At 42.6% G+C, this 26,951-nt stretch overlaps 1 protein-coding gene across 18 annotated transcripts in view; it reads right to left on the bottom strand.

Moving 5' to 3' along the window:
- Positions 1 to 26,460, bottom strand: part of MLIP (muscular LMNA interacting protein) — a 150,069-nt gene extending 123,609 nt beyond the window's left edge. For 5 of the 18 annotated variants that reach the window (XR_012902554.1, XM_075923620.1, XM_075923622.1 and 2 more), the window contains exon 1: positions 26,288 to 26,455. Coding sequence is in view for 14 of the 18 variants with exons in the window: in XM_075923620.1 (XP_075779735.1) it covers positions 26,288 to 26,350 (63 nt within the window). In the remaining 4 variants the exon portion in view is untranslated. Of the gene's footprint in view, positions 1 to 21,108; positions 21,150 to 26,287 lie in introns of all 18 variants that reach the window. The other 13 variants (XR_012902553.1, XM_075923621.1, XM_075923613.1 and 10 more) reach the window with 7 other exon arrangements.
- Between the last annotated feature and the right edge of the window lie 491 nt (positions 26,461 to 26,951).

Genomic DNA, 26,951 nt, shown 5'->3' with positions numbered 1-26,951 from the left:
ACCAGCTCCAGCTCCCAAGGGAAGTGCTGTCTGGCCTGTTCTGACACTAGCACATCTCCCAGTTGTAACAACCACAGCTTTTATTGATTGCTGGGCAGAGGGAAATGACATGAGCTCTTCAGCTATGTTGCTACCCTCTGCCACTTGAGCAAAAACAGCCTGTAAGCCCTCTCTTACTCACAAAAGGTGTATTTGTAAAGTCTTCAGCAAGACAGACACTACTTGCAGTGGCTAACTTAACACTTCATACAGGTACTGTCCTATTGCAATCTGGGTCCCTGCCAGATCTTCCAATAGTTCCCTGCTGCCTTTTGCCACGGCTCAGCCAGTTCTTGCTGGATCTGCACACCAACGTGCACCCACTTACTTTCACCTCTGACCTCTTGTATAAGGACCCAGAACAAGGCTTTTGCTATCTGCAATGCCAAAAAAAATTCTCATCAGAAATTAGAAGTCCCCTCTTTAACTTTGTCTAGATCCCAGTACCCAGCACTGCCATACTGTGGTTTCAAGCAGAGTCACCCTCACCCTAGGCATATTTAATGCATTTTTCTTCTACTTTCATTTCCCAAAAGGTATAACAATGTTTTATTATCCCCGAACTTAAAAGTCTGCGGGTAAAGATTCAGAAGCAATGGTGCATACCAACACTAATGAAACTGTCATGGGATACATCTTGGCACTGTCAATGTCACAGGATAGTTCACATAAAAATTACTTCAGGGAACTCTGAAGGGTTCTGAAGGAAAAGAATGTCCAGTGATATTCTCCGAGATCTTTCAGGTCTCATGACAGGAGATGATGGGCAGAAGATTCTGGGAGTGAATCACTAGGTAGGTAAATGGTGGAGGGTTTGAAGTTTTGTGGAACATTGGCCCTGCTTCTATGGGAAGAAGAGTCAGTATAGTTTGGATGGCCTTCACCTCAGCAAAAGAGAAACCAATTTGTGATGGACAGGCTGGCTAGAGGAGTCACGAGGACATCAAAGGAAATAACAAAAGGGGAAAGTGAAATGAACATTCATTTAACAAAAAAATAAAAATGCTGAAAACTAAATTAATGACCACACTGAAGGATGTGAAGAAAATAAATTCTTCAGTTGCATGTGCACCAATGCTAGGAGCTTAGGTAATAAACAAGAGGAACTGTAATATGAGCACAAATTGGATGTACGGTAAACTTCCGATAATCCGGCACCTTTGGGACCCATGGGATGCCGGATTATCAAATATGCCGGACTATTGGAAGGGGGAGCTATGAGGGGTCTGGGTGGGGGGGGTGCCACCCCAGACCTCTCATAGCCCCCCTTCCGATAGTCCGGCTCTGCCCCAAGCGTCCCTGATTCAGCCGCTGCTGAAACTGACCAGCAGCGGCTGAATCGGAGACGCCTGGGGCAGAGCAGCTGGAGTGCTGCCGGGTTGGTCGGAGTAACGCCGACCCTTGGCGCGGCGAGACCAACCAGGCAGCACCCCAGCTGCTCTTGGGGACGCCTGGGGCAGAGCAGCTGGGGTGCTGCTGGGTTGGTCCCGCAGCGCCGCTCCTCGGTGCTACTGGATCAACCCGGCAGCACCCCAGCTTCTCTGCCCCAGGCGTCCCCAAGTCAGCCACTGCCGAAATTGACCAAGAGCTGACTCCAGGAAGCCTGAGGCAGAGCTGCTCTGCCCCGGGCTTCCCTGAGTCAGCCGCTGGTCAATTTTAGCAGCGGCTGACTTGGGGACACCTGGGGCAGCGCAGCTGGGGTGCTGCCGGGTTGATCCAGTAGTGCTGAGGAGCAGCGGTGAGGGACCAACCCAGCAGCACCCCAGCTGCTCTGCCCCAAGCGTCCCCAAGTCAGCCGCTGCTGAAATTGACCAAGAGCTGACTCCAGGAAGCCTGAGGCCGAGCAGCTCTGCCCCGGGCTTCCCGGAATCAGCCGCTGGTCAATTTCAGCAGCGGCTGAATCGGGGACGCCTGGGGTGCTGCCGGGTTGGTCCCGCAGCCCCCAGAGGCAGCGCTAGGGGACCTACCCTGCAACGCCCCAGCTGCTCTGCCTCCGGCTTCCCCGATTCAGCCGCTGGTCAGTTTTAGCAGCGGCTGAATAGGGGAAACTGGAGGCAGAGCAGCTCCAATGGTCCGGCTGCGGAGCACTTCCAGGTTCCTGATGGTGCCGGACCATAAGGCGTGCCGGACCATCAGATGCCAGACCAATGGAGTTTTACTGTAATTGGTGTTGAAAGTTGGTAGGAAGATGTACATGATAGGAATGTTAAAATCAATGGTTATAACCTATTTAGGAAGGATGGAGTGGACCAAAGCAGGGGAGAGTAGCATTCTATTTCATAATTGTCACGGCCTGTTTCAGAGTCAGACAACACAGAAAATAAGCTTGTATGCTTGTGGATCAATGTTCTAAATGTACAGGACAGGGCACTAGTTTATATCTGCTATAGACCACCAGATTACAGTAGGGCCGAGAACAACCGGCTCCTTATGCACCTATTGTTCAGGAAAAAAGCTGTGGAGTTATAGGTAAGTGACAGATGAAAATGGTCTCATGCGCCAGAATTTTTAAGTATTATAGATGGCAATTTTCTTCCTCAAAGAGTGTTGCATCCTACATGGGGGGGATTCAGCAGTAGAGCTCATCTCGACAGATGAAAATTAGCAAAGATGTGAGGGCAATGAAACATGAAACTAAGGCATCAGATGGATCAGCAACATGAGTGTGTGAGATAGTGAGAAGAAGAGAAGCAAGAGAACCAAGTGTTGAAATTGCAGAGGGAAATCGTAAATACCAGCAACAAGGAGGGGAAAAGGAGAGGAGATCTGGGTGATGGGAGAAGAGGGAAGGGTTGGAAGTGGCAGGAACAGGAGAGAAGCCAAACATCATACCACAGTCTGATCAAAGCAGCGGGTGTGAGTGAAGGAGTTGCACAGCCCATGTCAGACAAAGGGGCCCAGATTTCCTTGAGAGCTAGGAGATGGCCAAATTTTAATCCATTTACTATGCCCCGTGTTGATTTTGTATCCTCTACTTTTAATCAAAATGTTGTGCAGTATCAAGTCAAATGCTTTACAGAAGTCTGAATATATTGTATCAATAATATTAACTATATGTTGGAAATCTAAGGATGAGCAAACAATATGCCAAATGTAAACTCATACATATAAAACCAAAGAGTGTAGGCCATACTTCATGGGATGGGGGACTCGATCCTGGGAAGTAGGGACTCTGAGAAAAAATTGGGAATCACGATGGGTAATCAACTCCCAGTGCAACACGGTGGCCAAAGGGATTAATGAGATCCTTGTATGTGTAAATGGGAGAAAATGGAGTAGGACCAGAGAAGTTATATTGCATCTGAATGTGCTACTGGTACAATCACTGCTGAAATACTGTCCAGTTCTGCTGTCCACAGTTGAAGAAGGAAGCTGATGAATTGGAGCAAGTTTATTGAAGAGCCACAAGAATGATCTAAATGTTGAGGGGAGGGGTGGCCAGGGTTTTTTTTTTTAATGTTTCTTCTATTTTGTTTTCCTCTTTAAGATGGCAGCCAACCTTCTGGTCACCTGTCAGAAAAGAGCAGAAAAAAGAGAAAAGGCGGGAAAAATAGGTCACATGACAGTAATCTGCCCAGTAACCAGAAGGATCATAAGGGGAGTTCACCCACTCCTCAGGGCTCTCTGCGTGCATGTCATCAGCACACCTCAGTGGTGCTAAGGTGACAGCTAGCAGTCTGTTTGGCTTTGTAGGCCTTCTGGGCAGAAGGCAGCCTGGTTGCTGACAGCCTTTTGGGGTGCAGCAATCCACTTTCACAGGCTAACAACTGGCACAGTTTATTTGTTTTATTTAGGAGGCTGCAGCAGGGCCAGTCAGACGTCCATGCATACATACCATCTCATCCTCTGGTCTGCACACTGCACGCAGGATGGCGCATCAAGTATAGAAGAAAGGAGGAAAGAAGACCAGAAGCAAGAAGACTGTCTACCTTCATGGGTCTCTGCAACTCTGTCCTGTCTCACCTTGTTCCTTCTCTCAGCCTGAAGATATTCACCTGCCTCTTTTCTCCAGACTTTGAGACAGTGATAAGACTGTTTAAAACTTTCCTATTTGGGGTTCTGGCCTCACGCCAGGCTTCATTTGTGACAACCAGATTTTATGTTTGTTTTCTAAGTTTAGTATTTTGTTAAATAAAACTTGTTTCAGCCATTTCTTTTTGACTTGATTAATTCATGGTGATACAGATATGGTGCAAGTGTGGAACCTGTGTCCAAATAAGCAGGATTCAGACACGGTCTAACAAAAGGATTAGAAAACACCTTATAGCAATAGACTCAAAGAACTCAATCTATTTAGCTTAACAAAGAGACAGTTAAGGTGTGACTTGATTCCAGTAAGTATCTCAATGGGGAATAGACATTTGAGGATAAATAGCTGCTCAGTTTAGCAGATAAAGGTGCAACAAGATCCAAAGGCAAAAAACTGGAAATTCAGACAAGAAATAAGGCCCAATTTTTAAACAGCAAAGAACAATTTACTAAAGACTGGTATGGATTCTCCACCATTGGCAACTTTTAAATAAAAAATAGGCTATAACCATTGATTGAATGTTTTCCTATAAAATAACTTTAATAGAAATTAGGCCTGTGTAATGTAGTGAGGCCAGCTATCATGATGTTCCAACTTCTGGCCTTATAATCTATTAATAAGGACATAATACCTATAGTTTTTTCCACATAACTTGATTCCATAACTATCAGTATGAATTATTCAACAAAGTGAGGTGCATAAGTAGGCATAAATATAAACTATAATAAAACTATGAAAGAAAAATATTCCACAAATAAACAGAAAAGGATAAAAAACATCAGAGAAAATTGATGGAACTATTAGAGTGTCACAGTTTCAGCTCTTTCAGAAAAGTTTTAAAACCATGGTGGTCACCATTAAAAATCATGCCTATTGAAAATATTGGCATTTTTCACAATAGTAAGAATATTTCCCCTGGTACCCAGACAATATTTCACTCTAAATTTTCCTTGCAGGTTCATTTGTCTATAGTATCCTTACCTTCCCACTAAAAGATTGTGCATATTCAGTCTTAAACTGCTGCCACCCACATTCTGACCCAAAGGTAACTATTTCTGTGGTGAACTAAATAGTTTAAAAACTGGCAATAAAAGTGAGCACAGATAATAGTTATTTAAGGATCAAATACTCTGCTAGTATTCATGCGGCTTTATTCAATGTGTTACAATCACTTGACAGACATTGGGTGTGTCTAGACTACAGGGTTTTGTCAACAAAAGTGGGCTTTTGTCGACAAAACTATACCTGCGTCTCCACTACCACCATGTTCTGTCAACAGTAAGTCAAAAGAATGCGGCAGTTTTGTTGATGGCGGTAAACCTCACTCCATGAGGAATAACGCCTTTTTTTTTTTAATAGTACTCTGTTGAAAAAAGGCACTATTGCATGCAAACTGTGCTTTTTTGAAAGAGTGTCTAAACTCTCTTTCAAAAAAGCGGCTTGCTTTGTCGATAGTACTGGTTGTAGTCTAGATGCTCTTTTTCAACAGAGGCTTTGTCAACAGCATCTGTCGACAAAGCCTCTGTTGAAAAAGGCGTGCAGTCTAGACGTACCCATTGTGACTATCTAATTATTAAGATCTTTGTGAAAGTAGTATTCCACTGTACAGGAAGGTGAAGTGACTTGTACAAAGCTATGCTCTAAATTATTAGTAGAGACAGGGTTCATGATATACTGACTTCCAACCTTTTGGTTATTCCTCTAAACCTTTAGGGTACGTCTAGATTACAGGCTTTTGTCGACAGATACTGTCAACAAAGCCTCGGTCAACAAAGAGCATCTAGACTACAGCCAGTTCTGTCGACAAAGCAAGCCACTTTTTCCAAAGAGAGTCTAGACACACTCTTTTGAAAAAGCACAGCATGGATGCAATAGCGCCTTTAGTTGACAGAACTCTGTGGACAAAAGGCATTATTCCTCGTAGAATGAGGTTTAACTCCATCAACGAAACTGCCGCATTCTGTTGACTTACTGTCGACAGAACTCGGCAGTAGTGTAGACACAGGCATTGTTGACAAAACCCTGTAATCTAGACACATCCTTAGATAGCACACATTGAAAAGTACCATTGGTATCCTTGAGGAGGAAAGGCACCATAAATATTTAAAGTATTATCTTCTCACTAGTGCTCTGATTGAAATGGTGAGCACAGAACTCTTGCCGATTTTTCAATAAATCATTATAATACAAGGCCCCTGAATCATAACAGTAAATCTAAATGATCATCACCTTGTGATCTCACACCCTTCTCTATATGATGGAGCCCAACTGGACCTTGGGTAGTTTGGATACAGTTTGAGATATGAACTTCATGACTCAGACCTTTTATTTTAGCAACTAAGCTGGATAGAAATGGGCATGAATAAATTATTTCTCTCTCTTTTTTGGAGGAGGGATATCCTTGGAACACCTGAATAGTGTACCAGAAGTAAAACTGACTTCCTCATTAGCTGCTCAAGGGGATGCCAACACCCTAGTAGATGCACAAAATGACAATCTGCAAACAAGATTTCTGCTAATGTTGGAGATTCTTAGATGCTTGCTGGATGACTCAACTGAACAGGGGATAACATTAGATAACTTGCAATGTACTTAAATCACTTATCCCTCTACCCTTGCTGCACTTTGAACTAATTAAAGTTAAAATATCATTCCTAATACCCTAGAAGACATCAACTAGCTTAGGCTTAGTAAAGACTTGACATCAAAATGTAAGTAGCACTTTCTGCCAACCCTTTGCTGCAGCAATTAATTCCTGTGCCATTAGAGAAAGAAAAGCTTTGAAATGGATTTGGGTTGTCAAACTCAGAGCCAAAAGCAGGCCACTGTGGGTTATACAAGATAATGTTCACGCTCTCAGAGGCAAAGAATAGTCTTGTTTTTATTCTCACAGAAACCTTTCCTCACTGATCCAGCAGCAGCATCTGCCTTTGTGGATAATGTTCACCTGCCATCCCATTGGAGAAAGGGACAGAATGACTGTCAACAACAGGGACAAAAATAGAAAAGGTTAAAAGGAAGGAGGGAGAACACACAAATGAGGAAGCATTAATCAAAGTTCTCTGTGATCTTTACAGCAACTGTACTTAAAACCTTCTTTAAATTCCTAAGTAGACATTTAATTTTTCCCAGATATGGGATGTCTATGATTAGTGGAAAAAAACTTGAAGCCATTTAAAAATATTGTTAAGAGTTGGGTGAAACTTTGTTATGGGTTGAGTTAAAACTTTACTAAAATGCATGTTAACACTTCATATATGGTGGATGAAGGGAACATTTATGGAGCCACACCTAAAACCAGGCCTAATAACATCTTCCCATAAACTTGCACTATGTGTTCAGAGGGTTTTTCTTTGTCTACACTAGCACTTTTGTCAGCCACATATTTTGGGTTAGGAGGGTGAAAAAAACCTCACAAATAGTTAACATACATTTCACTGGTAGAAGCACTAGTGTGGACAGGGTGTGTCAGCAGGACAGCTGTGGTGATTTAACTATGCCAGCAGGAGAACTCTCTGGCAAAGAGCACCTACATTGGAAACTGTACAGCTGAAGCAATAGAGATGTATTGTTGCTAGAAGCCCCAAAACATAGACATAGCCTTTGACTGGGTATTGTGACAAGGTGAGGGATGGGGAGAAGTGGCTTGTGTGTACACAGCAGTACACAGACAATCCCGGAAGTTTTTGGAGAATACTTCCTGGAACAAGTGCTGAAGGAACCGACCAGGGGACATGTGCAGCTTGACCTGCTGCTCACAAAGAGGGAGGAACTAGTAGGGGAAGTAGATGTGGGTGGCAACCTGGGAAGCAGTGCTCATGTGATGGTAGATTTCAGAATCCTGACCAAAGGAAGAAAGGAGAACAGCAAAATACATACCCTGGATTTCAGAAAAGCAGACTTTGATTCCCTCAGAGAACTGATGGGCAGGATCTCCTGGGATGCTAACATGAAGGGGAAAGGAGTCCAGGAGAGCTGGCAGTATTTTAAAGAAGCCTTATTAAAGGTACAGAAACAAACCATCCCGATGTGCAGTAAGAAAAGCAAATATGGGAAGGTGACCAGATTGGCTTACCAGGGAAATCCTTGGTGAGCTTAAACACAGAAAAGAAGCTTATAAGAAGTGGAAACTTGGACAGATGAATAAGGAGTATAAATATATTGCTTGAGAATGCAGGGGAGTTATCAGGAAGGCGAAAGCACAACTGGAATTGCAGCTAGCAAGGGGTGTGAAGGATAACAAGAAAGGTTTCTACAGGCATGTTAGCAATAAGAGGGTGTGGGGCTCTTACTGGATGAGGGAGGTAACCTAATGACACATGATGTGGGAAAAGCTCAATGCTTTTTTTTGCCTCTGTCTTCACAGACAAAGTCAGCTCCTAGGCAACGCAGTATGGGAAGGAGGTGGACAGCCCTCAGTGGAGAAAGAACAAGTTAAGAACTATTTAGAAAAGCTAGACCTGGGTGGCCAACCCATTAAATGAAGAGAGCCAAAACAGCGGTGGAAAAAATGTGAAGAGCCACACCAGAATTGTTGAGAAAAACAAAAAAAAATAACCCCTACTCCGTCCTCTGCGGGTTAGCCTTTTGGCCACATCAGGCTCCCGAAGGTCGCCGCCATCTTGCCAATGCCATTTTGACGTGCAGGACGGCTCCCTGCACCCGGTGAGCACAGGGAGCCGGGGGCTGTTTGTAGGGGTGCAAGTGGAGGCTTCACGAGCCATTGGGGAGGCTTTGTGAGCTGCACTTTCAGGGGTGAAGAGCCTCATGCAGCTCATGAGCCATGGGTTGGCCACCCGTGAGCTAGACATACACAAATCCATGGGTTCAGATTTAATGCATCTGAGGGTACTGAGGGAGTTGGCAAATGTCATTGCAGAGCCTTTGGTCATTATCTTTGAAAACTCGTGGAGATCAGGAGAGATCCCGGATGATTGGAAAAAAGGCAAATGTAGTGATCATCTTCAAAAAAAGGAAGAAGGACAATCCAGGGAACTACAGACCAGTCAGCCTTACCTCAGTCCCTGAAAAATCGTGGCGGGGATCCTCAAAGAATTCATTTTGAAGCAACTGGAATAGGGGAATGTGATCAGGAATAGTCAACATGGATTCATCAAGGGCAACTCATGTCTGACCAATCTGATTAGCTTCTATGATGAGGTAACTGGCTCTGTGGAGATGAGGGAGTCAGTAGATGTGATATACCTTGACTTTAGCAAAGCTTTTGATACAGGTCTCCCACAATATTCTTGCCAGCAAGTTAAGGAAAAATGGATTGCATAAAAGGACTGTAACGTGGATAGAAAGCTGGCTAGATTGTTGGGCCCAATGGCTTGATATCTGGTTGGCAGTTGGTTTCTAGCAGAGTGCCCGAAGGATTATTTCTAAGGCTGGTTTTATTCAACATCTTCATTAATGACCTGAATGAGGGGATGGATTGCACCCTTAGCAAGTTTGTGGATGACATGAAGCTAGGGGGAGAGGTAGGGATAGGGTCCAGAGTGACCAAGACAGATTAGAGGATTGAACTAAAAGAAGTCTGATGAGGTTCAACAAGGACAAGTGTAGAGTCCTGCACTTGGGACGAAAGAATCCCAAGCATTGTTACAGGCTGGGGACCAGCTGGCTAGGTAGCAGTTCAGCAGAAAAGGACCTGGGAATTACAGTGGATGAGAAGCTGGATATGAATCAACAGTGTGCCCTGTAGCCAAGAAGGCTAATAGCATATTAGGGTGCATTAGGAGAAGCATTGCCAGCAGATCTAGAGAAGTGATTATTCCCCTTTATACGGCATTAGTGAGGCCACATCTGGAGTATTGCATCCAATTCTGGGGCCCCCACTACAGAAAGGATGTGGACACACTGGAGCAGGTCCAGCAAAGGACAACCAAAATGATTAGGGGGCTGGAGCACATGACCTACAAAGAGAGACTGAGTGATTTGGGCTTATTTAGTCTGCAGAAGAGAAGAGTGAGGGGGATTTGATAGCAATCTGAAGGGAGGTTCCAAAGAGGATGGAGAGAGGCTGTTCCCAGTAGTAACGGATGGCAGAACGAGGAGCAATGGTCTCAAGTTACAGTGGGGGAGGTCTAGGTTGGATATTAGGAAAAACTATTTCCCTAGGAGGGTGGTGAAGCACTGGAATGGGTTACCTACGGAGGTGGTAAAATCTCCATCCATAGAGGTTTTCAAGTCTCGGCTTGACAAAGCCCTGGCTGGGATGATTTAGTTGGGGTTGGTCCTGCTTGGGGCAGGGGGCTGGACTCAATGACCTCTTGAGGTCTCTTCTAGCCCTGGGATTCTATGATTCTATGCACGTTCATTCATGCAAAACAGGTGAGTTAAACAGACTGGACTGAGCTCGGTCCAAAATAGGCTTGGTGTTGGACACAGGGAGAACAAAGGTTTCTGTCCCAACATACTTACCTGGGAACAGCCTAAGAAGGGGCAGCATAAAGTCTGCTACATCTGCTCTACTCCCCACAGTGATTCTCCTATGCTGAACTTATCCTCAGATTGGTCTGGGTCTCTACTCCCTGTTGGTTATTTTAATAGAGTTGTTTACTCATTAAACAGTAGTTGGTGTAGAAGCCAAATATCTTCTTGATACTATTCAGCGTGCTTGTCACCAGTTTGACTCATCATCAACAGGCTCATCTTCCATCCTTTTGGGCACAGGGTGTGGAACCGCTAAGAATAGCAGCAGAACATCTCTACAGCCTATTTTGATGGAATACACTAAAATCTTCTGGTGTGACTCAGTCTGTGACTGGATTGCTGCAGCCCTACTACTACGAAAGGAGGGGGAAAGTAAAGAAACAAGTGCTCTTTAAAGTGTTTTAATGTGTGCTAGAAACTGGCCCCATCTCTTCCACTTCAGAGCAATCATGTCAGTTAGCCATGCAGTTTCCATCAGATTTAATTGCCTGCATGCACTAAAATAGCCACATGGGTTAGAAAAAGTATGCATAAAATAATCAAACCCGAACCAAAGCAGCACTCGAGCTCTCTGGATGGACATCTCAGAGCCATTTGTGTCAACAAGTATCTCATGTCTTGCACAGCCTCCTTATTTACATCATGAGCCATCACTGAACTGTTGTATTGAAATAACTGATACATAAGGGCTGTGTCTAGACTGGCCAGTTTTTCTGGAAAATCATCTGTTTTTCCGGAAAAACTTGCCAGCTGTCTACACTGGCCGCTTGAATTTCCGCAAAAGCACTGACTTCCTACTGTAAGAAATCAGTGCTTCTTGAGGAAATACTATTCTGCTCCCGTTCAGGCAAAAGTTCCTTTTGCACAAAGCTTTTGTGCAAAAGAGCCAGTGTAGACAGCTCAGATTTGTTTTCCGCAAAAAAGCCCCGATCGCGAAAATGGCGACCCGGGCTTTTTTGCGGAAAAGCGCGTCTAGATTGGCACGGACGCTTTTCTGCAAAAAGTGCGTCCGTGTCAATCTAGACACTCTGTTCCGAAAATGCTTTTAATGGAAAACTTTTCCGTTAAAAGTATTTCAGGAAAATCATGCCAATCTAGACGCAGCCAAGATGTATAATAAGAGTGAAGTCTTGTAACAGACTGAAAATGGACCCTTTTTCTCACTCTTTGCCTTACTGAGTCTTACAGAGCCTCTATTAATGACTGAGAAGCAGAAGGGAAAACTAGGGCTGGAATTCAGTGACCAGCACTTTAGTTTTTTAAATCCGACATTTAGGAGTCATTGACATTCACAACTCCCCTACTCATTTGCTGCCTAAGATTCCACCACAAAAGTTCCCAAAGAATCTACGCTGCAGCTTGGCCTCTAACCTATACCTAAGCCCCAACAGATTTCACAAAGCTTTGCATTCCCCCACCTATCTCACTTTCAGGGACCTATCCAGTAGCTGTGCTCTGAGCACATCTTAACCAATGCAAAATAGTTGGGGTAGGAGGAACTGGTAGTGTCACCCCTTCTTGTAACCTTTAGCTCAATTTAATTATTTATACACAGTGGAACTGTATGGTGAACTATGGTGCTACAAACTTCTCCAAGCACTTTGCAGAAGAAATGGAACGTTGAGCTTCACCTAAAAATGTGATATATTGCTTGGTGACAATGTGTTGATGAGTGAGAAGACTACTTCAGCAATGAGATTACAGCAACAAAGGATGAATATAAACTGAAATCAAAGGAAAATTAATAATGGAAATAATAGTAAAGTAAACCGTCTATTCATTTCTGGAAGGGAGTCTATACTGCAGTATATTCCTTGTTCATTTGCCAGGTTGACATCTTTCCTCACACAGGGCTAGGTTGTACTCAGCAGTTATTCAAAGGCACAAGAGAACATTTATTACTAGACAAAGCTATCTTTGGAGTCTCTGGAAGAAGAAGCATCATGCTTAAAAAAAACCCTCAATGTCTGAAGAGTCTGAAAGACACACAAATAATGCAGCCAAGTTCCATATTTGGGATGCCAAAGGGTTGGGAGATGAGTCTTGTGTAAAATTCAGTTTGGAAAAGAGTGATGATGTGTGTAACTCAAAGGCAAACTTGTAAGTATAATTCTTCAGAATCACTCCAAACAACAAAGCAGCTCCTGGCCCTAAGGAAGTCAATGACAAAACATCCGTGGCCTCCAACAGGGCCAGGATTTCCCTCCATATAAGTAAACCTCCCATGCAATATATAGCACAGTGAAGAATGTCACAATTTACAATGAGGATTTGTGATTGGTTTATAAATATTTAATGATTAATAGAGGTCAAGGCATTTTACTGACATGATTTGTATGTAATAGACAGTTATAAGGATATCAATTGACGGTATTATAGATGGGTATAAGCCACATTTATAAATAAGCTATTGATTGATTGGACTCTAACAATTGAGTCCCCATTTTAAAAAATCTAGTAATTATTTATCAACTCTATGTAAATTATTTACAAATGGAATAAAGATTTCTTTTGTTAATGGATGAAGGATTGATGCCTGCTTCCATCTGCCACTTCATCTGGGTAAGCTGCTAACAAAGGTAGATCCAGGGCCGGATTAAGGCGGGGGCTAGCCGGGCAGTGCCCGAGGCGCCAACCTATGGGGGGTGCCTGATGGCAGCTGAAAGGGACACCGCGCGCCCGTCCACGTGGCACCCCTTACAGCTGCCATCAGGTGCTGTGCACCTGATAGCAGCTGAAAGGTGCGCAGCACACCAGAGGGGCAGGGCTGCGCATGAGCAGTGTGCCCAGGGGTGGAGCCGCACATGCATCGCACGCCCGCCGCCCAGGGTGCAGGAATGGCTTGAGCCGGCCCTGGGTAGACCATCCCAGAAAGTCAAAGGCAATGGAAATAGCAGTGGGACTGAGGAAAAGGTTGCATCTTATAATTTTAATTTTTGTGTGGCTATTTGTTTTCATAACTTCTACTTACTACTATTTGAATCTCTGTGTGTTGTTAAATAAATTTAGATTTGATTCCAACATTTAAATGCTGTTCATTGAGTGCAGTGGTGATCTCAAGTGGAACTGGTAGGCTTTGGAAGCACTACTGAAAATTCTACTGTGAATGACTTTACCACCATTATATGGTCTCGTATTTGGCAATGGGGGTATAACTCACTTTGTAATCAATTATTATTCCCAGCATGACTTAATACCTTTCCCTGTATTTAAGAAAGGAAACGTATAACTCTGATCCAAGATACTGTTAGCATTAGATACTATGATGAGGTCAGTGCTGACATTTTAACTAGAGACCACTAATGAAACAAACTGCTTCTTAATACCTAAGAATAAGAAAAGCAGGCTATTGGCATCTTTAAGCCTCATTCTACTTCATTGACAAGGGTGCTGTTAAGTCTCTCAAATTTTTCTAAAAATTATTTTTTTAAACTCAGACACAAACTACAGCTTTGTAGTAGAAAATGTTGTCATTCCATATTCATTTACAGAATTACATACAAATATGCAACAAGGATTCAGTCTCTACAAATTATGTATTATGACCTAAACTTGGTTGTCACTTCAAATGATCATACATGCTTTTAAAATGAAGAAGTAAGTTCTTACAAAAATGGGTTGACCAAGAATAAAAATAAAAATTAATTTTGGGATGTAGGAATCATGTGATATTATTAGAGTACTATGATAGCTAAGCATGCCATGTTTGATCACTGGTCTTATTTACTACACACCATCCACGCCCTGCTCTTAAATCAGAATTAATAATTTCTTCATGAGCTTTTTTACAGTGCTCATCATAGTATCTTAGTGCTTCATAAACACTAATGAATTCATCTTCACAAGAACCCTACGAAGCAGGAAGATATTATTATCCCCATTTTATAGCTGGGCAAATGAGGAGCCAAGAGATTAGAGTAAAAGGTGTCTATTAAGTTAGGATATCTAGGCCCAGATCTTTAAAGTTACTTAGGTATTGATCTTCTCAGCATTGCAGCACCTGACTCTGAGGCACTGACCACCTAGTGGAATTCTCAGCCCTCAGTTAAGCCCCCATGCGCCGCATGCAATGTACTGGGAGTGTTCAATACCTAAGGAAGGGAAGCTAAGTGGCAAGCTGCCTCAGTCAAGAGTGAAATGCTAAGGAAGAGAGCAGAAAGAGGATAAGAAGAAGAGAGGAGTTTGGGCACCTAAGGCTATGTCTAGACTGCAGGCTTCTTTCGGAAGAACTTTTTTTTGGAAGAGATCTTCCTAAAAAACTTCTTCCGAAAGGGAGCGTCCACACACAAAAGCACATCGAAAAAGTGATCTACTTTTTCAAAAAAATAGCATCCACACTGAATGGACGCTATCTCGCATTTCAGCTGTGATTACTATGGATGGAATGGCCACCAGTGCACCTGTGCTTTTTCCTCTTTCCTCTTCTTCCAAAAGAACTCCCTCTTCCCTGTCCATACCCACCTTTTTCCAAAAGAGCTCTTTCGGAAAAAGCCTTCTTCCTCATAGAAAGAGGATTACCAATGCTGGAAAAAAAACCTCTGTTCCTTCAGTTTACTTTTGGAAGAATGCAATTGCAGTGCGGATGTAACTCAGGTTTTGTTGGAAAAATGGCTGTTTTTCAACAAAACTTTGTAGTATAGACATACCCTAAGTGACTGACCTTGTGCCCCAGGATGATGGGCTAGGTAGAGACACTTTGTTCCACCTGTGATCCTCAGCCATAAATCCTCTCCTGGAGTTATGCACGTGTCGGAGAGTGTGTCTAGACTACCTAGTTTTGTCGACAAAAGTGGACTTTTGTCGACAAAACTATACCAGCGTCTACACTACTGCTGAGTTCTGTCGACATAACGTCGACAGAACTCAGCCGTTTTGTCGACGCTGGTATACCTCATTTTACGAGGCATAACACCTTCTGTCGACAGAACTCTGTCGACAGAAGGTGTTATTGCCTGTAACACTGCGTCCAGACTACGGAGTTCTGTCGACAAAGCAGCTTGCTTTGTCGACAGAACTCAATGTGTCTGGACGCGCTTTGTCGACGGAAGTTTTGTCGACAGTATCTGTCGACAAAACTTCCGTCGACAAAACGCGGTAGTCTAGACGTACCCTTAGATAGCTCATACTCAAGCAACTGAAACCATTTCTCCCTGTCTCCTGCTCACACGTGATACTGCTCATGCTCAGTCTGTCTCTCCTGTGACCTAATCTGTCTCTTGTGGAGGTGCTCTGCTACTCCCCCCTCTAAACACACACACATACACACACACACACATACCTACCTTTATCTGGGCCCTGCATCTGGTCTTACTGCTGCAGGGTCTGATGTGTACCAGGTCCTAGGCATGTTCAGAGCACTCTGACAGGATCAGGTCCCAGAGACAAGATAGTATTCCTCCACCTACTTTGAGAATCCTGCTTCAGGGACTTTAGTAGAGGCATCATTTGCTATAGGACAAAAGGGGCAGTTGTCCACCTGACCTTTCATACATCTCCACTTTTTGCTGGCCTCTTTCCCCAGACTTTGCAGGATATAGTGTAATCACACAGAATGTACAATGTGCCCTCTCCTTTCACTTATCCATAGCTGTCAGCTGCTTGTTTGCTACAGGACAACATCAGGACTTGCATGTCTTTGCAAATGCCTCCCAAGAGAAACTTTGTTACCATGGAGACTTAGGCACCATCAGGGGGTTGAAGGCAGCTTAGCAGTGGCTTTGAGAAAGAACATCAGTGGTGCCTAAAATGGTTGGCTAAGGCACCTACAAGAATCAGAGAGGCTTCCAAGTGAGCCTCTGAGGGCTGGAGGAGAGGCATAGAACAATAGAGCTGGAAGAGACCTCAGGAGGTCATCAAATCCAGCCCCCTGTCGAAGGCAGGACCAATCCCAACTAAATCAACCCGGCCAGGGGTTTGTCAAGCCGAGACTTAAAAACCTCTAGGGACGGAGATTCCACCACCTCTTTAGGTAGCTCATTGCAGTGCTTCACCACCCTCCTAGTGAAACAGTTTTTCCTAATATCCAACCTAGACCTTTCCCTCTAACTTGAGACCATTGCTCCTTGTTCTGTCATCCATCACTACTGTGAACAGACTCTCTCCATCCTCTTTGGAACCACCCTCCAGGAAGTTGAAGGCTGCTATCAAATCCCCTGTCACTCTTCTCTTCTGCAGACTAAACCAACCCAAATCCTTCAGTCTCTCCTCATAGGCCATAAATCATTTTGGCTACCCTCTGCAGGACCCTCTCCAATGCATCCACATCCTTCCTATAGTGGGGGGCCCAGAATTGGACACAGTATTGTAGATGTGGCCTCACCAGAGCTGAATAAAGGGGAAGTCTGGATGGTGCTATGGGCTGACTGCCGTCAGCCCACCCCTTTCTGTCCAAGATCCCACCCTTTTAGGGATGCAGAGCCACCCCACCCCCACACCTTACCCTGAGGCTCATAGTGGCTGACTGCCTTGCTGCCTATGTTTAATCTGACAAAAAGAAAAACTTCCTTTCTGTCTATCTGCGTCTTGTCTTTCAGAGGGGTAGCCGTGTTAGTCTGAATCTGCAAAAGCGGAAAAGACATGCATCTGACGAAGTGGGTCTTTGCCCACAAAAGCTTATGCTCCTACACTTCAGTTAGTCTATAAGGTGCCACAGGACTCCTCGCCACTTTTGTCTTATCTTTCTGAATCAGTGTCAATCCATTTCTAAGAAGAAGTGTTAGGAGCACTGCTGTCTAAAAATTATCTTGGGACACACATCAAGAGACAGGAAGTGAAATGTGCAAAATAGATATACAGTTTTGTCAAGTTTTTAAAGTACTTTGGGACCTTTAAAACTAGTAGTTTAAAACAGCCTTTAAAATTAACTTTATCCTAAATACCAGTCTTGTTAAACTTCTCCCCCAGTGGGAACAATCTTGGCAAAATGGCTTGACATAGTTCAATATCTGACAATTGCTGCAAAGAGAATATGGAAAATATTTTTACCACATGTGCTATATGTAATAAATGTTACAGTGAACACACAGTTCTCTGACAGTCCTGATTGCACCTTCCCTTCTCATTAATCATCTCCCTTCTCTTCTCTCATTTACTGTCACAAGGGCTATTTCCAAAAGTTCATTTCAGCAGCGTGTGTCACTGACAGACTTGCAGCAACTGCTACTGTACTGCTGAGTGCTTTTCCAGTCAAAGGGCACTTTTAAAAGTGGGGCGATCTGTTTATGCAGGAGCTATATTGAGAGTTTATCTGTATGACAGGTGTGGTTTTATTATCTATGGCTGAAGAGGGCTTGGGAACAGGAGAAGGTAATTAACCACTGGAGCAACTTAGTAGGGATTGTAGTGGATACTCCCAACACAGGCCATTTAAAAAAAAATCAAGATTGGGTTTCTTTATCAAAGAAATTACTAGGAATTATTTTGGGGACATTCTTCATTATACAGGAGGTCAGGCTAGATGTTCACAGTGATTTCTTCTGGCCTTGAACTCTATGAATATATGAAAACTACCTTTTTAAAAAAAATTCAATTATTTATTCGACAAACCCTCAAAAAGCCAGCACTGCATACAGAAAACATCACCCTTCCTCCAGCTGTACAGTCCCAGGTAAAATCTTCTGGACAGACATGACATTTACCAACATTCTCAGTGCTTCACAATCAGGTTTTAGAGTACACCCGCACACAGCCCAGGCTATGAGTCAATGCTAATGCAACTCAAAATATCTGCAGCATTTACTATAGTGGCTCATAATGTGTCCCTGTTCCACTTGTATGACTGTGCTAAAGCATATGGTGCAGAATTACAAGGGCAGTCGTTCCTCACCAAGTGAATCCAGAGAATGGCAAATATACAACTGCTGATCATCCCTGAAATGCCTCACCTGTGGGGTCCCTTAGGATCTGTTCTTCTCTCCCTCCTCTTCAACTTTGCTATGAGAACACTTGGTGCCAATATACAGAACCCACTGCCAAGCATGTGCTGATGATGCCATCTGTAGCTCTCCTTTTCTACCAGTGCAACCAGAACAATCTCAAGGAGTTCACAAAGCCTACCAGTGACTATCTGGCAGCTGGCTTTAACCCAACTCAGGCAAGAGTAAAGTCATGCTGATGAAAGAGGAAACACTTCAAGCACTCGCACAGTCTCTGTCCTCCCCCTTTCTTCAAAAGAATCTCCCCCTCATCTGTCAAAATGGTGCACAACTTTGGTCCCTGTTTGATTCATCCCTGACCATAGACAATCAGTATCCACAGTGACAAGCATTCTGGCACCTGCAGCTTGCTAGTAAAGTTCACTCCTACCTCTGAGATGATAATCCGACTACAGGGACCCATACATTCAACACCTCTTGACAGGATTACTATCTCTCATTAATCTCAGGGGCTCCCAGGGGTAGCAATGCAGAAGCTCCAGTTTGTGCAGCACAGCAGCCCACAGAATGGGCCAGACAGGACAGTTGGAGTATGCCATCTGGATGGCTCAGTTCCCTCCTGGACTCTCAGTCCACCCTCACTGTTAGCTCAAGCCATTGGTCCCCATCTTCAAAGCCATTCAGAGGTATCTACCCAAATACCTCAATGATCACATCTTCCTCAGTGACTCATTGTAATGGGGCGCGCACACCTCTCAGAAGCATCTCTTTGGTCTCATTAGCTAAGTTGCACCACTGCTTTAATTCCTGGACCACTTCCCCCTGCCCCTGTGCCATCTTCACCCTTATCTCAGGGCTTTGTCCTGATGGAGTTCCTGCACACAGCTCAAGCTCCTCACACTCCCCAGCTTCTGGCAGCACTACCCCATCCAAGTTCTGCAGCTCCCACATCTTTTCACATTCCTCAGCTCTAACAAGGAACTTACTTAACGATGGCCCTGCAAACTCTTCTTATATCGACTAGATGGGCCCTGATTGTCTGTGTCCCACATAGGCTTTGTCTACAATACAAGATTGTTGCGCAAGAAGCCTTTTATGGAAGAGATCTTCCACAAAAACTTCTTGTGCAAAAGTGCATCCAGACCTCAAAGTGCATTGCAAAAGCAATGTGCATTTGCATAAGAGAGCATCCACACTGCATGGACACTGTTGCGCAAGAAATCTCTGATTGCCATTCAAAGAATGGCCTCAGAGCACCTGTACTTTTTCCAATAGGGGTTTCTTGCGCAGAAACCCCTCCGGAGTGTCCATACCTGCCTTTTTGCACAAGAGCTGTAGCATAAAAAGGAGTTATTCCTTGTGAAGAGAGGAATAACTCTACTGGCAAAAGCCCTCTGTTCTGTAGATTTTCTTATGCAAAAACACACTTGAGGTGTGAACGCTCCGCCGGTTTTTGCACAAAAACAGCCATTTTTGTGCAAAAACCTTGTAGTGTAGACATAGCCAGAGTCATTCTGAACATCTTGGAGGACCCTCTCCTCTGCCGTTTATTGGGGCAGGATATGGCAGGGCCATGAAGGAGCCTAAGAAGGTCTGAAATATCCCCCCACACCCACCAAGACAATTGTGCTTCTTTGGAACAAGGTAGTTCACAACCAGTGTTCCCTCTAATTTTTTCCATCTACATGCAGCATAAATGTTATGTGCACTGAGGCATATGCAGATTTGTGCTACCAGTAGAAACACATGCTGCTTGCTGTGGACACTGTGGGCACCCTGCTAACAAGCAGGGATGCATTTGAATCTCTCCTGGGCGGCCAACTTATAGGGAGAACAGGCAACATGCAAAGCACCCCTCCCCTCAAGCTCTTATTCACAGACCCACATGGTCCCTGCAGCCACGGTGTGGGACGGAGCAGACAGGGAGGCTGCCTGAGAAACATGCTGGGATGCTGGCCAGGAGTCACCTAGGTAATTCTTCTGGCCTGAGTGGCCCCCATAAAAAATTATTGCCCACCCCTGGTGTAGATACTATTTTAAGTCAATAAAGTTATGTTGACTTCAGTTATACAACTTACATAACTGAAGTAGCACAACTTAGTTCAACTTACAAAACTAGTGTAGATAAACCCTAACCCTCCACTAACAACCTACTGGACATTGAAAGTTTTGGGAACAGTAAGATCTTTAATTCTATCTCCTTTATATGTAATGTTCCAGTTAATTGAAACCTGAATTTCTCCAGCTTTCCAGAGCATGCTTGCTTACTGGCAATGTCGACTTTTATTATATATTGTACATGTCAACTTGACAATGAAATTGATTGTACATTTTATATTGTGCTCCAGCTTCCCTTCCCTTTGTAGTTTTGTATCTGGCTATGGCTTAGCTTGAATCCAATAGATTTAAATGTTACCAAAATAATCCAGAATGAGTTTAGGTTTAAGTCCTCATCATAGTTTCCTTTATGAGCTCATGCTCTGTTCTGCACCAGTAATTTAGTATCACACTGGGACCATGGAAATTCCTAAAAAATTATATTGGAAGTTTAATCTAAGGGTCAAACACTGCTCACTTTAGTACTCAGAGCAGCTCCAGAGACTTTAATGGGACTCCTTTCAAGACATGTGGGATTTACCAGTGTTAACATAAATAATAATAAACATGATCTACAACAGAAGTCTCTAGTTCAAAATCAAAATATATTTTTGTTGGCTAACAACTTACGGAGTGTTTGAAGAATTGATTCAATATTAACGCAGCAGCCCCTAAAAGAAAGATGACAAATTTAGCAGTGCCCTGGTACTGAATGGGAAATTCCTTATATGCATTGTGCTTTGACAGTACAGCACTGCAGTTCTTGTTGTGAAAGGGGGTCACTGACAGCTCTCAGAACAATGTGACCTACTCAGTAAGACATCTAGTAAAATTAACTGAGACTGGACAGAGGGTACAATGTTTTTCTACAAGCTCCCCTCTTAAATCCTACCCAAGTAGAACAGAGTGAGAGAAAAGCCAAAAAGAGAGACCTGCTCAGAAAATAAAAAAGTTTTAGCAAAGCTGTCATTTCATCACCACCACCACATCCACTACCATCTTTCCTGAACAAACTGATCTTAGTTACAGCTTTGTACATCATCTGGTCATAGCCACTGCTCCCTTTGCAAGCAGGAGAGAAAAGAGCAAATGCAGAGCACAAGCATTCCATCATCTGACACCTCTCCACCTACACGGCCTGCTGTACCAATTCATAAGATCGGCCCAAAGGCCAAGATGATATCCCATTGGGACAAGGGGCAGCCCTGCAATGGCTCTTTTGTGTGGCCTCATAATCTCCCTCTTGGTGGGTTAACTCAAGCAGAGTTCCCAGAGGGATGACACAGGTAACATTCTCAGTAACAGAATTTCTACTCCTGGAAGAGGGGGTAGAGGCAGCTCCCTTTCTGACTCCAAAATACTTCTGCTTTCCCTAGGCAGGAACCATGCCTCAGAACTTCTTCCTAGGTTTATTCTCTGAATAAGCGCCCCTCCCATGTGGGAGAACCACTGCATCTTTTAGGGACTGTGTAGTTGTACCACACACAGACCCAGCCAGTACAGCTACTTGGTTACACTATTTACATTTAGATAAGCTGGAAAAGAGGTTCAGCTGATGGGGCATACGTTGATGGAGTACACAGACTAGAGTTATTTACTAGTTAATGGTAGCAGCAAAAGACAGACCCCATCAGGATCTGGCCCTTATATGCTAAGCCCTGTATGAAGTGCATTCTTGGAAACAGCTGCACCCTTAAGATTTTGCAGCCTCAAGGTCCCCATACTAGATGGGGAAAAGTGATATGGAATAGAATATATAGATGAACATCTGGCACAATTTATTTTGATCATTGTTTTGATTGGAGGTAGAGGAAGGTTAAAAGGAATGATGGAAGTGAGGGTGTCAAAGTGTGACAGACTTGGGACAGTAAGGAGTATTTTGATGGAAAGATGAAAGGAGTGGTGAGAGTGTAGGATAAAGGGAAGGGGCAAGCAATGTACAAATGCTACCAAATTGTAAATCATTATTCCACTGTGTGTGGCACTCTCTTCTGTGATGGAGGATCCCTGGGTTTTTTTTGTTGCACTCCATAAAGAGATTGTCCTCTGTTAACTGGCAACAGGATCTGGGTCCCCCACTAATTGTGGCTGTTTGTTGCTTGTATGTTGCCTCAAGTCTTCATGAGGATTCTTATAACTAGGTTCTCACCTGTGCTGTGGAAACAATTACAATTTACAGAATAGGCTCAGTGCCCCAAGGAGTCAGTGAAGCAATTTAAAGTATAGGAGGGGATGAAGTTTGGAGGAAAGTAGTAAATAAGTTGATCAGCAAAACTACAGCCCATTATACTATCAAGAATTATCCCAGTTTTCTCACTCCTAAATACATAGCCTGACTTTCCAGATTCCCCACTGTTCCTGAAACATTGAAGTGGGACTGCAATCATTTTGCTAATAGGGGAGTACCTACACAGCTAGCAGTTTAGGGAACTCCACTGTTTTTCAGGCCCATCTGACAGACCTCTGCAAGCAGATACATTGACAATGTAAGTGTAGAAATCTATACAGTAGAGTCATAGCAAACTCCAGTTCACACTATCAAAGAATAGTAACTTGGGGATTTGGTTTAAATCATTGGTTCCGCTCTAGCTGAATCCAAATACGAGTTGTGAAAAATAAATTATTCTCTACCCTAAATCCTTCAGTCCTTTCTATATAGAGCACATCATCAAAGCGTAAGCCTAATGCCTCATCAAGCAACACATGCTATTTTTTCCATTCTGCATATTGGTTTGGCTTAATTTGTTGTCACTTTGTGACTTTTCTTTACCATTATTTAATTTGCCTTAAAAGTCAAATGTGTTTTATAAACCTGAAAATGGAAGGGCAAAGATTGAAGGTTCTCTGTTAAGAATGCCAGTGTCAATTTCCCTCACTTTTTCAAATGAGAAATAGATAAAATGTGAAATATAATAAAAGCCCTTCAAACAGCTGGGAGGAGAGCTCTTCCTGTATCAGTAAGTGAGAAATCAGGAATAGAAAAAGGAAGATTATTCTGAATTCAATATCTACCTTCATCTCAATAGGGGTGTTCCATAAAAGCCTCAGCCTTGGGAGCATATATAAAGTCACAAGTGTAAACAGATAGCTCCAGGAATCTGGTTAGGCTGATCTACTGAATATTAACAGAGATAAAGGGATTTTCTAGAATATCAGTATACAGCTTATTTTACTTTACCATCCACAAAAAAGAACTAACATAACCTTCTATTCCCACAGTCAGCTTTTAAAAAAATTCTCCCAGGGACCTTGATAACAAAAATACTTTTTCTAGTGAGCCAAGATAAGGGGAGCTCTTTAAAATCAAGTCTGGAAATTATTAAGTGAAATGGCAGAGACTGCCTTATATTTATGAGGCATTTACAAAGAGAACTTTTCGGGGGGGAGGGGTGGCTAGACTTGTAGGACTAGATCCTCAGTGGTCAGAGTAAGCAAGCCACACTTTCAGTGTAAATTGATTTACACTAGCTGGGGATCTGGCCCACAGGATGGTTTGAATCAGCAACAAAGCCAGACTGCAGAAGTGAAAGGAGACAATAATTCCTGTTTATTGAAGTGTCAGAAAGCAATGACGCTTTCATGTACAGTGATGCCTTCATGTACAGTGAAGGTACACCTTGGAGACATACAGTAGCTTGAGTATGAACTAGTTTCTGGAAAATGGGGAATCACTGAAAATTTCTCAGAACTGTAGAAATCTGTGATCAGATCTTTGTTGTAATCACAGTGAATACATGGGTGGAAATATTTAGAATAATCAGCAAAGCATAAGCCATTGCAGTGCACTCTCAGTTTAAAATGCAGAATTAGTATCTCAGACAACATTAATCATAGCTCACACACTCACTACACACTGAAGACAAATATGTGAAGACATGGACTATAATGTTTATCCATTATACTTAGATTAAAAACTGGCACGGCTTCTATAATTGTTTGGAAATTGAGCTGATCTGCTTGTTTCAAGGAGTAGAAACTCAGACCAGATGAGAAGCCTTAGGGGGATTACAAAAGGAAGAGATTTAGACTGGGAACATGGTGCAGGGAAGAATGGGAATTAAATAGGGAGTCCTGACTGGGAGATAAGAACTGGGTAGGCAAACAGCCTGGGATTGGAATGAAGAGATGGAAATGAAACAGAAGGGACAGGGCTGAGGTACGCCTAAGGTGACAAGAGCAGAATGGGTCAGGTTTAGAGGGAACAGGCAGAAGGGTCTGTGACAACTTCAGCACAGTTCCCTCCAGAACCTGAAGAGAGCACAAGATTCTGGAGTTTCGCCGTTCTTCGTTGTCACCAAATGTTTCTGACACTCACTAAGAAAATCGCTGTAACATGAATCCTTCTTTAGTGTCTGGTCCACACAGAAATAGTAGGCTGTTATCCTCTATCATTTACTTTGTTAGTAAAGATCTGTGTTTTGGATTCAACCATGTGGCTGACCCACACGGAGGTCAACATGGTTCCACATAATGGAATTTGGATTTTTCAGTTTGCTTTGCTTTTTAAAAAGAATCTAGGAAATTACACATGAAAAACTGCATTAGGAAAACATAATGATTGCAAAGTCATGCCTTAAAAGTGAGGAAATGCCAGAATTAAAGTTGCCTGGGCAAACTTAATTGGTCGTCTTTGTGTGTATGCATTACATTACAATCTTTAATTACATGTTCATACTATTTTTTCCATACAAAATTAGAACTGAGTCATATTTTTCCTATAGCTTGTATGAATTACCAATTGCTTTAACCTTTGATACGTTTTAAGTTACATGCATCTTACCATGAGATTCAGCATTTCTTGCACTCTGAAGTGTTAATAAAATTCATCCAATGAAAATTTAAACTGTTTTGATTGAGTAGCTTTTTTACAAAATACTAATATCAATGTTATCTGAAAATTCCTTCAAATAATCTATTTAAAGAAACATTAATTTTCTACCCCAAAAATTTGTAACAGTTGAGATGGAGAAATTAGTTAATATTTTGTTTCACGGTCTCCTAGACTCATTTGCCAACCTACCCCGTCTCAATCAGGTTCTAGGTGTAATTACCAGTTTAGGGTCAGATTCCAATACCAATATTCTCATTGAGTAACATATCAACTGACATATATGCTCATTTAAATGGGGTTACTTCAGAAATAAGTTATTCTCAAACATTAGTAATATCTAACCTATTGTGAAGTGAAATAATAGACCATAGGGCAAGAATAGTATTGTTTTGCTCTTAGCATCACAGTAGCTTGCGGATTTGTTTCTTAAAGAAGGTGACAATCACTTACGCTAAGTACAGCTTATCAGTTTGCAAAATAAAGAACAACCTAACACTTTAATGAAGCCTGGGAAATGACCTTTAGTATTAATAAGTTCTATTTTGCAATGTAGAACTGTGTTACTCTAAATTAAAATTGCATTTTTGACCCTTCTTTTTTCTTATGGTCAACTGCGTTAGTTTATATTAGATTTCAAGTTTCCAGTGAAATAAAATAAATTGTGAGGGCATGAAAATACTCTGATAAAGAAACCCTGGAAGAAAACTGATGGAGGCCTGGATTTGGGATATATAATTATACTAAATTAGTTTTGCACTCTGTGACTATACAAATGTCACTGAATTCCATCATTCCACTGAAAGATAGCATCATAATTAATTTCAACAGACACCACTGAACCAGCTAATCTTCAAGGTCACTAGTTAGAGGAAGCATGAAAATATTGCTGGAACCTTTCTAAGGTTCAACAACTTCTTTGCCCTTCCTCCTCAGCAGTAAGTTTAAAATGTTTCTAGAAGAAATCTCAACGTGTCTTACCGTCAATTGCTCCTTTAAGGTGCGCTTTGCTGAGATTTCTTTTTCATGTTTTTCTAATGCCATGTCCCAGGGAAAAAAGGCTCAGATCCTGGGCAGAAATGATTTAATCTGACTACATATTAGGTATCACAGTACTTTTCAAGTTGAGACACAGAACTCTATCAGGCAGCACTGGTGATAATTTCTGGCTAGCTAGTGTTTCCATTTATAGACACAGAAACTTCACAAATAGAATCCTAGAGAGAAAGCAGGCAGCTGGCCTCAGATAAATAAATGTTATTCTGGCATCAAAGCAAATTATTTAACATGAGCACTGTTGTAACAGGTTTGTCGTTACCTGGCCCACCACAAAGAAAGCTTTGTGTTTAAGGACTCCCTGAAAAGGAACTTGAAAATAACAGCTAGATCACAATAGAACTTATTCTTGAGAGCACAGCTTATTAGCCAATTAATATGATAAAAATGATCAGCTTGTGTGATATGGTGTTACATAGACATTGAGTGTAACCAGAGCAACATTTGAAAAAGGATACATAAGTTTATCCATTGATCTTTCTCAGTTACCGGTGTCTGGTTTTGAGCCGTCCCACTAGAATTTAATGTTAAGATGTATTCTCTTCATTTCCTTCTAATAATAGGACATGCTAAATTAAATATAGTCGTG

The sequence above is a fragment of the Pelodiscus sinensis genome, chromosome 3 (genome assembly GCF_049634645.1).
Source record: "Pelodiscus sinensis isolate JC-2024 chromosome 3, ASM4963464v1, whole genome shotgun sequence".
Classification (NCBI taxonomy): Eukaryota; Metazoa; Chordata; order Testudines; family Trionychidae; genus Pelodiscus; species Pelodiscus sinensis.
Note: the sequence above shows the minus strand (reverse complement) of the source record. Positions and strands in the feature narration are given on the sequence as shown.